At 57.2% G+C, this 13,605-nt stretch overlaps 1 protein-coding gene across 5 annotated transcripts in view; it reads left to right on the top strand.

The window, feature by feature from the left end:
• Positions 1–468: 468 nt before the first annotated feature.
• The window catches only part of LOC122542736 (hypoxia-inducible factor 1-alpha-like), a 46,801-nt gene continuing 33,664 nt past the window's right edge, over positions 469–13,605 (top strand). The window contains exons 1-5 of one of the 5 annotated variants that reach the window (XM_087984059.1): positions 469–1,014; positions 5,056–5,198; positions 6,194–6,278; positions 7,676–7,785; positions 8,853–9,043. In XM_087984059.1, coding sequence (XP_087840185.1) covers positions 5,127–5,198; positions 6,194–6,278; positions 7,676–7,785; positions 8,853–9,043 — 458 coding nt within the window. In that variant the 5' untranslated portion in view covers positions 469–1,014; positions 5,056–5,126. Of the gene's footprint in view, positions 1,015–5,055; positions 5,199–6,193; positions 6,279–7,675; positions 7,786–8,852; positions 9,044–13,605 lie in introns of those variants that run through there. The other 4 variants (XM_087984058.1, XM_087984057.1, XM_087984060.1 and 1 more) reach the window with 4 other exon arrangements.

Genomic DNA, 13,605 nt, shown 5'->3' with positions numbered 1-13,605 from the left:
CCTGCCCCAGCCAGCACAGGGAGCCTTCCGTCGGTGTCAGCAGTGAGAGCCGTGCCCCCAGGCTGCACTGAGGCCTAGGCTCTAGGCCCGGGCCCCCGGGGTCACTCCGGGGGAATAACAGCTCGAGGGAGAGGGGGGTGGGATTGGGGCAACAACCGAGACCAATCCGAACCCTTCCCCCAACAACCCGCGCTCCCCACCCCCACAACTCCCTCCCCCCCACCCCCTCAGCCTGCACTCCCCACCCCCTCAGCCCGCACTCCCCACCCCCACAACTCCCTCCCCCCCCACCCCCTCAGCCTGCACTCCCCACCCTCACAACTCCCTCTCCCCACCCCCTCAGCCCGCACTCCCCACCCCCACAACTCCCTCCCCCCACCCCCTCAGCCCGCACTCTCCACCCTCACAACTCCCTCTCCCCACCCCCACAGCCCACACTCTCCACCCCCACAACCTGCACTCCCCACCCTTCAGCCCACACTCCCCACCCCCACAACTCCCTCCCCACCCCCTCAGCCCGCACTCCCCACCCCCACAACTCTCTCTCCCCACTCCCTCGGCTCACAGTCTCCACCCCCACAACTCCCTCCCCACCCCCTAAGACCACACTCCCCCACTCCCATAACCCCTCCAACCCCCTTGGCCCACATTCCCCACCCTCACACTCTCTCCTCCCTCTAACCCCCTCCTGCCTGAATCCTGTCCCCCTCCCCCAGGGTTCTCCAGTGAGTTTCAGGGGTAGGGGTCTACCCTCTCCTGTCCTCACTGTCCCCTCCCCAGCCCCAAGGGCCAGAGGGAGGGACAATGCCGGTGGAGGTGAGGACTCCCCCAGCCGATCAGCGGAGGGAGAGGTCCCGGGATGCAGCGAGAAGCCGGAGGGGGAGGGAGACGGAGGTGCTATACGAACTCGCTCACCAACTGCCCCTGGCCCACGGCGTCCGCTCCCACCTCGACAAGGCGTCCATCATGAGGCTCACCTCAGCTACCTCCACCTCCGGAGGCTCCTCCAGGCCGGTGAGTGCACAGCGTGGGGGGAGGGGTGGGGGGGGGGGGGGGGGGGGGGGGGGGGTGGGGGGGAGGAGGGTGTCGGGCGGGGATGTGGGGGTGGGGGGGGAGGGAGTTTCTATCCTTATCCACATCGTCCTGTAACCCCCGACTCTCCCTCCCCTCCCTCCTCTACCCCCGACTCTCCTCCCCTCCCTCCTCTACCCCCCGACTCTCCCTCCCCTCCCTCCTCTACCCCGACTCTCCCTCCCCTCCCTCCTCTACCCCGACTCTCCCTCCCCTCCCTCCTCTACCCCGACTCTCCCTCCCCTCCCTCCTCTACCCCCGACTCTCCCTCCCCTCCCTCCTCTACCCCCGACTCTCCCTCCCTCCCTCCTCTACCCCCGACTCTCCCTCCCCCTCCCTCCTCCTACCCCCGACTCTCCCTCCCTCCCTCCTCTACCCCCGACTCTCCCTCCCCTCCCTCCTCTACCCCCGACTCTCCCTCCCCTCCCTCCTCTACCCCCGACTCTCCCTCCCCTCCCTCCCTCCCCTCCCTCCCTCCTCTACCCCCGACTCTCCCTCCCCTCCCTCCTCTACCCCCGACTCTCCCTCCCCTCCCTCCTCTACCCCGACTCTCCTCCCCTCCCTCCCTCCTCTACCCCCGACTCTCCCCTCCCCCTCCCTCCTCTACCCCCGACTCTCCCTCCCTCCCTCCTCTACCCCCGACTCTCCCTCCCCTCCCTCCTCTACCCCCGACTCTCCCTCCCCTCCCTCCTCTACCCCCGACTCTCCCTCCCCTCCCTCCCTCTAACCCCGACTCTCCCTCCCCTCCCTCCTCTAACCCCGACTCTCCCTCCCTCCCTCCTCTACCCCGACTCTCACTCCCTCCCTCCTCTACCCCCCCACCCCCCCCTCCTCTACCCCCCACCCCCCCTCCTCTACCCCCGACTGTCCCTCCCCTCCTCTACATCCCAACTCTAACCCCTCCCATTTCCTTCCCCACTCTCCCACCCCTCCCCTCCTCTCCCTCCTGTCTCTCGTTTCTCCTCCCTCCCCTTCCATCTCTCTCCTCTCCCTCAGCCAGGGTGACTGCGAGAGGTCACACTGCGCTCTGACATTGGAGTCTTTCTGTGCACTTGGGGAGGAACCTTCTCTTTATGAATTATACACAGAATGAACAGAACAGATCCAGGCCATTTGGCCCATCTGCCCTGTGCTGGTGTTTCTGGTCCTCATGAGCCTGGTTTTATTATAAATTATCTTTCATTGATGGCTCCCTCGTTCTGGTTTGTCCTGCTAATATTTTCACATTTTTACCCACCCAGTTTAAAGACCTCAGAGGCAGTGGGGAGCAGGCCACTGACTACACCAAGGCAGAAATTCTTTCTGAGACACCACCACATTGAAGGGCAGAGCAATATTGATGGCTGAATGGCCTCCTCCTGCTCCTCGTTTCTGTGCTACATCTTGCCAAGAAGCAGAATGGATTTCTTCCAACTCTGTTTCTGGTTAATCCCCTACTCCATCAGCGTTTTATTCCCAGCAATAACCTTTTCTGTGACATTTCGCTAACTGCTTTCTGTAGATCTCGGTACAATACATCCACTAGCTCCCCTTTATCTACAGCACGTGTCACTGCCTCAAACAACTCCCATAAACTGGGTTAAATATCATTCCTTTTCACTAAACCATGTGGACTCTGCCTGGTTACCTTGAACTTGCAAAATATCCTTCTCAGTGGTTTTCATAATAGTTTGTAACATCGTCCCTATCAATCTCCAGGGGCAACAGACTCTGGCAAGCTCTCTCTCTCTCGTTCTATCTCTCTCTCTCGTTCTATCTCTCTGTCTGTTTATCTCCCTCTCTTTCTCTCACTTGCTCTATCTCACTCTGTTTTTCCCTCTCACTTTCACTGTCTGTCTCTCTCTATCTCTCTCCCTCTCTCTCTGTCTCTCTATCTCTCTCCCTCTCTCTCTGTCTCACTCTATCTCTCTCCCTCTCTCTCTGTCTCACTCTATCTCTCTCCCTCTCTCTCTATCTCTCTCCCTCTCTCTATCTCTCTCCCTCACTCTCTGTCTCTCTCTATCTCTCTCCCTCACTCTCTGTCTCTCTCTATCTCTCTCCCTCTCTCTCTATTCTCTCTCCCTCACTCTCTGTCTCTCTCCTTATCTCTCTCCCTCTTTCTCTATCTCTCTCCCTCTCTCTCTGTCTCTCTCTATCTCTTTCCCTCTCTCTCTGTCTCTCCCTATATCTCTCCCTCTCTCTCTGTCTCTCTCTATCTCTCTCTCCCTCTCTCTCTGTCTCTCTCTATCTCTCTCCCTCTCTCTCTATCTCTCTCCCTCACTCTCTGTCTCTCTCTATCTCTCTCCCTCTCTCTCCCTCACTGTCTCTCCCTCACTCTCTGTCTCTCCCTCTCTCTGTCTCCTTCACTCTCTCTTTCCCTCTCTTTCCCTCACTCTCTGTCTCTCCTTCAATGTCTCTCCCTCTCTCTGTCTCTCCCTCTCTCTGTCTCTCCCTCTCTCTGTCTCTCCCTCACTGTCTCTCTCCCCCTCTCTCTCCCTCCATTGTCTCTCTCCCTCACTCTCCCTCTCTCTCTCTCCTCTCTCTCTGTCTCTACCTCTCTCTCTCTGTGTCTCCCTCTCTCTCTGTGTCTCCCTCATTGTCTCTCTCTCCTCTCTCTCCCTCACTCTGTCTCTCCCTCCATCTCTCCTCTCTCCCTCACTGTCTCTCTCTCTCTCCCTCACTCACTGTCTCTCCCTCACTGTCCCTCTCTCTCTCTCTCGCCCTCACTCGCTGTCTCTCCCTCACTGACTCTCTCTGTCTCTCTCCCTCACTCACTGTCTCTCCCTCACTGTCCCTCTCTCTCTCTCTCCCTCACTCTTTCTTCCTCTCTCTGTCTCTCCTTCACTGTCTCTCCTTCACTGTCTCTCCCTCTCTCTCCCTCTCTCTGTCTCTCCATCTCTCTGTCTCTCTCTCTCTCCCTCACTCACTGTCTCTCTCTATCTCTCTCCCTCACTTTCTGTCTCTCTCTATCTCTCTCCCTCACTCTCTGTCTCTCTCCCTCACTCTCTGTCTCTTCCTTATCTCTCTCCCTCTCTCTCTATCTCTCTCCCTCTCTCTCTGTCTCTCTCTATCTCTCTCCCTCTCTCTCTCTCTCCCTATATCTCTCCCTCTCTCTCTGTCTCTCTCTATCTCTCTCCCTCACTCTCTGTCTCTCTCTATCTCTCTCCCTCACTCTCTGTCTCTCTCTATCTCTCTCCCTCTCTCTCCCTCACTGTCTCTCCCTCACTCTGTCTCTCCCTCTCTCTGTCTCTTCACTCTCTCTTTACCTCTCTCTACTCTCTCTCTCCCTCACTCTCTGTCTCTCCTTCAATGTCTCTCCCTCTCTCTGTCTCTCCCTCTCTCTGTCTCTCCCTCTCTCTGTCTCTCCCTCACTCTCTGTCTCTCCCTCATTGTCTCTCTCCCCCTCTCTCTCCCTCATTGTCTCTCTCCCTCACTCTCCCTCTCTCTCTCCTTCACTGTCTCTACCTCTCTCTCTCTCCCTCTCTCTGCGTCTCCCTCTCTCTCTGTGTCTCCCTCATTGTCTCTCTCTCCTCTCTCTCTCCCTCACTCTCTGTCTCTCCCTCCCTCTCTCCTCTCTCCCTCACTGTCTCTCTCTCTCCCTCACTCACTGTCTCTCCCTCACTGTCCCTCTCTCTCTCTTCCTCACTCACTGTCTCTCCCTCACTGTCCCTCTCTCACTCACTCTCTCTCCCTCACTCTCTCTGTCTCTCCTTCACTGTCTCTCCCTCTCTCTCCCTCTCTCTGTCTCTCCATCTCTCTGTCTCTCCCCCTCTCTCTCTCCTCTCTCTCCCTCACCCACTGTCTCTCCCTCACTGTCTCTCTCTCTCCCTAACTCACTGTCTCTCCCTCTCCCTCTCCCTCTCTCCTCTCTCTCCCTCACTCACTGTCTCTCCCTCACTGTCTCTCTCTCTCCCTAACTCACTGTCTCTCCCTCTCCCTCTCTCCTCTCTCTCCCTCACTCACTGTCTCACCCTCACTGTCTCTCTCTCTCTCTCTCTCTCTCAGCAGGGGCAGACCGAGGTGATGGGGATGGTCAGTTTGATGGGTTTTATCTGCGAGCTCTCGATGGGTTTGTGATGGTGCTGACTGCGGAAGGAGACATTGTTTATTTGTCGGAGAATGTCAGCCAGTACCTCGGACTGAGCCAGGTAACAGGAGAGAGAGCAGGCATAGGGTTAACACACCAGGAGGCTCCTGATCCCTCTGATAGTGGGAGAGCGAGGGAGGGAGGGCTCTCTGGGAGCTGAATGATCAATCTCTGGGAATTAGGGAATGTCATATTGTGGATCCTGGGAATGTCGTCTGTGGGTCATGGGTGGGCAATAACATGGGGAGGGGGTAATCCTGGGGGGTGTCGGGGGTAATCCTGGGGGGTGTCGGGGGTAATCCTGGGAGGTGTCGGGGGTAATCCTGGGGGGGGTGTCGGGGTAATCCTGGAGGGGCCAGGGGGTAATCCTGGGATGGTGTCAGGGAGTAATCCTGGGGTGGTGTCGGGGTAATCCTGGGGGGTGTCAGGGAGTAATCCTGGGGGGGTGTCAGGGGGTAATCCTGGGGGGTGTCGGGGGTAATCCTGGGGGGTGTCGGGGGTAATCCTGGGGGGGTGTCAGGGAGTAATCCTGGGGTGGTGTCGGGGTAATCCTGGGGGGTGTCAGGGAGTAATCCTGGGGTGGTGTTGGGGTAATCCTGGGGGGTGTCAGGGAGTAATCCTGGGGGGGTGTCAGGGAGTAATCCTGGGGGGGTGTCAGGGGGTAATCCTGGGGGGTGTCGGGGGTAATCCTGGGGGGGTGTCAGGGAGTAATCCTGGGGGGTGTCGGGGGTAATCCTGGGGGGTGTCAGGGGGTAATCCTGGGGGTGTCGGGGGTAATCCTGGGGGGTGTCAGGGGGTAATCCTGGGGGGTGTCAGGGGGTAATCCTGGGGGGTGTCGGGGGTAATCCTGGAGGGTGTCGGGGGTAATCCTGGGGGTTGTCAGGGGGTAATCCTGGGGGGTGTCGGGGGTAATACTGGGGGGTGTCAGGGAGTAATCCTGGGGGGTGTCAGGGAGTAATCCTGGGGGGTGTCAGGGGGTAATCATGGGGGGGGGGGTCATGTGACTATCCTGTTGTATGTGATTGGAAGCTCACACCATCGTTTGGTTTTGAACAGTTGGATCTGATTGGACACAGTGTGTTTGATTTTGTTCACCCGTGCGACGAAGAGGAACTGAAGGAGCTTGTGACCCCCCACCACGGTAATTACCCACACCCCCACACCCCCAACCCCACCCCCAACCCCACCCCCACACCCCCAACCCCACCCCCACCCCACCCCCAAACCCCCACCCCCCCCACATCCACCCCCACCCCCCAACCCCACCCCCACATCCACACCACGCCCACACCCCCAACCCCACCCACACACCCCCCACATCCACTCCACCCCCACATCCCCAACCCCACCCACACCCCCAACCCCACCCACACATCCACCCACACCCCCACCCCCACACCCCCAACCCCACCCATACCTCCAACCCCACCCTCACACCCCCACATCCACCCCACCCCCACACCCCCAACCCCACCCACACCTCCAAACCCACCCCCACACCCCAACCCCACCCACACTTCCATCCCCACCCCCACACCTCCACTCCCACCCCCACACCTCCAACCCCACCCCCACACCTCCAACCCCACCCCCACACCCACACATCCACCCCCACACACCCAACCCCACCCACACCTCCAACCCCACCCCCACATCCCCAACCCCACCCACACCTCCAACCCCACCCCCACATCCACCCCACCCCACCCCCACACTCCGGTCCACAACCCCATAACCCCACATCCACCCCCACCCCCACACCCCCAACCCCACCCACACCTCCAACCCCACCCTCACACCCCCACATCCACCCCACACCCCCAACCCCACCTACACCTCCAACCCCACCCCCACACCCCCACATCCACCCCACCCCACCCCCAACCCCACCCACACACCCCACATCCACCCCAACCCCACCCCCCATACCCTCACATCCACCCCACCCCACCCCCACCCTTAACCCTACCCCAACCCCAAACCCACCCACACCTCCAACCCCACCCCCACCCCCCACACTCCCGCCCACAAACCCATAACCCCACATCCACACCCCCACATCCACCCCCACCCCACATTCCCTCCCCCACCCTTAACCCCACCCCCAACCCCAAACCCACCCCCTCATCCCCACCCCCATAACCACACCCTCACTCCCAAACCCACCCACCACCAACCAAAACCAACACCCTGCCCCACCCACACCCCCATCCCTACTCCAAACCCATCCCCACCCACACCCTGCCCCACCCCCACCCACACCCATACTCCCACCCACACCCACACCCTACCCCACCCCCACCCTAACCCTGTGCCCTCCAATACTCTGCCTTGACCCTCACTGACCAACCCTCCCTCTTGGACCCAGGTATGGATAGGATTGTCCAGTTTAGTGATGAATCTCCTCTCCCTCTCCCTCCCTCTCCCTCTCTCTCCTTCCCTCTCCCTCCCTCTCCTTCCCTCTCCCTCCCTCTCCTTCCCTCTCCCTCCCTCTCCCTCCCGCTCCCTCCCTCTCCCACTCTGTGATTCCCTGGGCAGCGACCTTGGTAAAGCAGGAGGTCCAGACAGAGAGAGACTTTTTCCTGAGGATGAAATCCACTCTAACCAGCCGAGGGCGGACGGTCGCTGTCAAGTCAGCGAGTTGGAAAGTGAGTGACCCCGTGATTGATATCACTGATCGCCACTAACACTAACCTTACAGGGGTACAGTTCAAAGGGCACTGCCCTGTGTTGGGGTACAGTTCAAAGGGCACTGCCCTGTGTTGGGGTACAGTTCAAAGGGCACTGCCCTGTGTTGGGGTACAGTTCAATGGGCACTGCCCTGTGTTGGGGTACAGTTCAAAGGGCACGGCCCTGTGTTGGGGTACAGTTCAAAGGGCACGGCCCTGTGTTGGGGTACAGTTCAAAGGGCACTGCCCTGTGTTGGGGTACAGTTCAAAGGGCACTGCCCTGTGTTGGGGTACAGTTCAATGGGCACTGCCCTGTGTTGGGGTACAGTTCAAAGGGCACTGCCCTGTGTTGGGGTACAGTTCAAAGGGCACTGCCCTGTGTTGGAACACTGGTATCCTTTGCAATTGGAAGCACTCAGGGTGTGGCTTTGAATTCCTGGTTGAACTTTAGGGGGTGATCCACGGGGAGGGGGTTGATCGTGTTGGGGGAGATGGAGAGGGAGGGGGTGATTCACGGGGAGGGGGTTGATCGTGTTGGGGGAGATGGAGAGGGAGGGGGTGATCCACGGGGAGGGGGTTGATCGTGTTGGGGGAGATGGAGAGGGAGGGGGTGATCCACGGGGAGGGGGTTGATCATGTTGGGGTGGATGGGGAGGGAGGGGGTGATCCACGGGGAGGGGGTTGATCGTGTTGGGGGAGATGGGGAGGGAGGGGGTGATCCGGGGGGAGGATGTTGATCGTGTTGGGGGGGATGGGGAGGGAGGGGGTGATCCGGGGGGAGGATGTTGATCGTGTTGGGGGGATGGGGAGGGAGGGGGTGATGCACAGGGAGGGGGTTGATCGTGTTGGAGGGGGTTGGGGGGAGTGGGTGATCTGGGGTGAGGGGTGATCCGGGGGAGATGGGGTTGATCTTGTTGAGGGGGAGGGGCTGATCCAGGGGGAGGGGTGATCCAGGGGGGAGGAGGTGATCCGGGGGCAGGGGTGATCTGGGGGGAGGGGGTGATCTGAGGCAGTTTCCTCAGAGTTTTATTCTGTTGCCGTCCCAGGTGCTGCACTGTACGGGGCACATGAAGAGATGTGAGATTCCTGACAACGGATTCCCCGATTCCCCAAAGACCTTCCTGGTGATGATCTGTGAACCGATCCCACACCCGTCCAACATTGAGATCTCCCTGGACAACAAAACCTTCCTAAGTCAGCACAGCTTAGACATGAAGTTCACCTACTGTGACCAAAAGTAAGCAACTCTGGTTAATGCTTAACACCACACCCACACGGTACAGTACCTGGTGAACACCACACCCGCACGGTACAGTTCCTGGTGAACACCACACTCACACGGTACAGATCCCGGTGAACACCACACTAACACGGTATAGTCCCTGGTGAACACCATACTCACACGGTACAGTCCCTGGTGAACACCATACTCACACGGTACAGTCCCTGGTGAACACCATACTCACACGGTACAGTACCCGATGAACACCACACTCACAGGGTATAGTCTGTGGTGAACACCACACTCGCACGGTACAGTTCCTGGTGAACACCACACTCGCACGGTACAGTTCCTGGTGAACACCACACTCGCACGGTACAAATCCCGGTGAACACCACACTCACACTGTACAGTTCCCGGTGAACACCACACTCACACGGTACAGTCCCTGGTGAACACCACACTCACACGGTACAGTTCCTGGTGAACACCACACTCGCACGGTACAAATCCCGGTGAACACCACACTCACACTGTACAGTTCCCGGTGAACACCACACTCACACGGTACAGTCCCTGGTGAACACCACACTCACACGGTACAGTCCATGGTGAACACCACACTCACACGGTACAGTTCCTGGTGAACACCACACTCACACGGTACAATTCCCAGTGAACACCACACTCGCACGGTACAGTTCCTGGTGAACACCACACTCACACGGTACAAATCCCGGTGAACACCACACTCACACTGTACAGTTTCCGGTGAACACCACACTCACACGGTACAGTCCCTGGTGAACACCACACTCACACGGTAAAGATCCTGGTGAACACCACACTCACACGGAACAGTTCCCAGTGAACACCACACTCACACGGTAAAGATCCTGGTGAACACCACACTCACACGGAACAGTTCCCGGTGAACACCACACCCACATGGTCCAGTTCCTGGCGAACACCACACCCACATGGTACAGTTCCTGGTGAACGCCACGCTCACACGGTACTGTTCCTGGTGAACACCACACTCACACGGTACAGTTCCTGGTGAACACCACACCCACATGGTACTGTTCCTGGTGAACACCACACTCACACGGTACAGTTCTCGGTGAACACCACACTCACACGGTACAATTTCCGGTGAACACCACACCCACATGGTACAGTTCCTGGTGAACACCACACTCACACGGTACAGTTTCCGGTGAACACCACACTCACACGGTACAGTTCCCAGTGAACACCACACCCACATGGTACAGTTCTCGGTGAACACCACACTCACCCGGTACAGTTTCCAGTGAACACCACACCCACACAGTACAGTTCCTGGTGAACACCCCACTCACACGGTATAGTTCCTGGTGAACACCACACTCACACGGTACAGTTCCTGATGAACACCACACCCACACGGTACAGTTCCCGGTGAACATCACACCCACCCGGTACAGTTTCCAGTGAACACCACACCCACACGGTACAGTTTCCAGTGAACACCACACACACACGGTACAGTCCCTGGTGAATACCACACTCACACGGTACAGTTCCCGGTGAACATCACACCCACATGGTACAGTTCCTGGTGAACACCACACTCACCCGGTACAGTTTCCAGTGAACACCACACCCACACGGTACAATTCCTGGTGAACACCACACTCACACGGTACAGTTCCCGGTGAACACCACACTCACACGGTACAGTTCCCGGTGAACACCACACTCACATGGTACAGTTCCTGGTGAACACCACACTCACACGGTACAGATCCTGGTAAACACCACACTCACACGGTACAGTCCCTGGTGAATACCACACTCACACGGTACAGTTCCTGGTGAACACCACACCCACACGGTACAGTTCCCGGTGAACATCACACCCACATGGTACAGTTCCCGGTGAACACCACACTCACCCGGTACAGTTTCCAGTGAACACCACACCCACACGGTACAGTCCCTGGTGAACACCACACTCACACGGTACAGTTCCCGGTGAACACCACACTCACATGGTACAGTTCCTGGTGAACACCACACTCACACGGTACAGATCCTGGTAAACACCACACTCACACGGTACAGTTCCTGGTGAACACCACACTCACATGGTACAGTTTCCAGTGAACACCACACCCACACGGTACAGTCCCTGGTGAACACCACACTCACACGGTACAGTTCCTGGTGAACACCACACTCACACTGTACAGTTCCCGGTGAACACCACACTCACACGGTACAGTTCCTGGTGAACACCACACTCACATGGCACAGTTCCTGGTGAACACCACACCCACATGGTACAGTTTCCAGTGAACACCACACTCACACGGTACAGTTCCCGGTGAACACCACACTCACACGGTACAGTTCCTGGTGAACACCACACTCACACAGTACAGTTCCTGGTAAACACCACACTCACACGGTACAGTTCCTGGTGAACACCACACTCACATGGTACAGTTTCCAGTGAACACCACACCCACACGGTACAGTCCCTGGTGAATACCACACTCACACGGTACAGTTTCCAGTGAACACCACACTCACACGGTACAGTTCCTGGTGAACACCACACTCACATGGCACAGTTCCTGGTGAACACCACACCCACATGGTACAGTTCCTGGTGAACACCACACTCACACGGTACAGTTCCTGGTGAACACCACACTCACATGGTACAGTTTCCAGTGAACACCACACCCACACAGTACAGTCCCTGGTGAACACCACACTCACACGGTACAGTTCCCGGTGAACACCACACTCACACGGTACAGTTCCTGGTGAACACCACACTCACACGGTACAGTTCCTGGTGAACACCACACTCACACTGTACAGTTTCCAGTGAACACCACACCCACACAGTACAGTCCCTGGTGAACACCACACTCACACGGTACAGTTTCCAGTGAACACCACACTCACACGGTACAGTTCCTGGTGAACACCACACTCACATGGCACAGTTCCTGGTGAACACCACACCCACATGGTACAGTTTCCAGTGAACACCACACTCACACGGTACAGTTCCTGGTGAACACCACACTCACATGGTAGTTTCCAGTGAACACCACACCCACACGGTACAGTCCCTGGTGAACAGCACACTCACACGGTACAGTTCCCGGTGAACACCACACTCACACGGTACAGTTCCTGGTGAACACCACACCCACACGGTACAGTTCCTGGTGAACACCACACTCACACGGTACAGTCCCTGGTGAACACCACACTCACACGGTACAGTTCCCGGTGAACACCACACTCACATGGTACAGTTTCCAGTGAACACCACACTCACATGGTACAGTCCCTGGTGAACACCACACTCACATCGTACAGTCCCTGGTGAACACCACACTCACATGGTACAGTCCCTGGTGAACACCACACTCACATGGTACAGTTCCCGGTGAACACCACACTCACACGGCACAGTTCCTGGTGAACACCACACTCACACGGTACAGTCCCTGGTGAACACCACACTCACACGGTACAGTTCCTGGTGAACACCACACTCACACGGTACAGTTCCTGGTGAACACCACACTCACACGGTACAGTCCCTGGTGAACACCACACTCACACGGTACAGTTCCTGGTGAACACCACACTCACATGGTACAGTTTCCAGTGAACACCACACCCACATGGTACAGTCCCTGGTGAACACCACACTCACACGGTACAGTTCCCAGTGAACACCACACTCACATGGTATAGATCCCCGTGTTTTCCAGCATTTGAAGTTCTTTGTTTGATTTTGAGTTGGTCAGTGAGTTGATTAGTCAGTGGAACATCGAATAAAGCCTAGCAGAGCTGAGGTAAAATAGTCAGAGATTGGGCCCAGCTAAATTGTTCTTGCAGAGAATTGGCTTGAGTTCGATGAGCTGACTGGCCCCCTTGTTATAGAGTGGTGTCTGAGCTCCCAGTGAGTAGCTCTCCCCACACACGTAAACACAGCCATCTTCAGAGTGTGATTGTAAGCCATACCACAGTATCAGAGTAAGGATACATGGTCATGTTGAGGTGGAACGTGAGGCGTGGGCTGCGCCATCTGTTCCCTTGTTCCTGCTGCCCTTGAGTTTGTAGCTGCCAGAGGCACGGGGGAGACAGTCACTGTGGAAACGTTGTGGTGAAATTCTGTCTCGGAGCGTTCACTGCACGTTTGAACTATTTGTGCTTTGGCAATGTTCCAGTCCTTGCACTGAGAGAGGGAAGGATATTTAATTCCAGCTGCATAACTGTCACAGAACTAGTCAGCAGGTACATGGTAAACTGTGAAATATAGCTCATAACAAGAGCCATCGCACTGACACACACACACGGACCCGCACGAACACGCATGGCACCATGCCAATGTCATAGAGTCACACAGCACGGAATCAGATCTTTCAATCCAATGCGTCCATAATCCCAAACTAATCTAGTCCCACCTGCCTGCTCCTGGCACATATCCCTCCAAACCTTTCCTATTCATGTATTCATGGTGGGCGGCACAGTGGTTAGCACTGCTGCCTCACAGCGCC

This window comes from Chiloscyllium plagiosum, unplaced genomic scaffold, assembly GCF_037043375.1.
Source record: "Chiloscyllium plagiosum isolate Xiang-an unplaced genomic scaffold, Cpla_swu_hap1 HiC_scaffold_47, whole genome shotgun sequence".
Taxonomy (NCBI): Eukaryota; Metazoa; Chordata; class Chondrichthyes; order Orectolobiformes; family Hemiscylliidae; genus Chiloscyllium; species Chiloscyllium plagiosum.
Note: the sequence above shows the minus strand (reverse complement) of the source record. Positions and strands in the feature narration are given on the sequence as shown.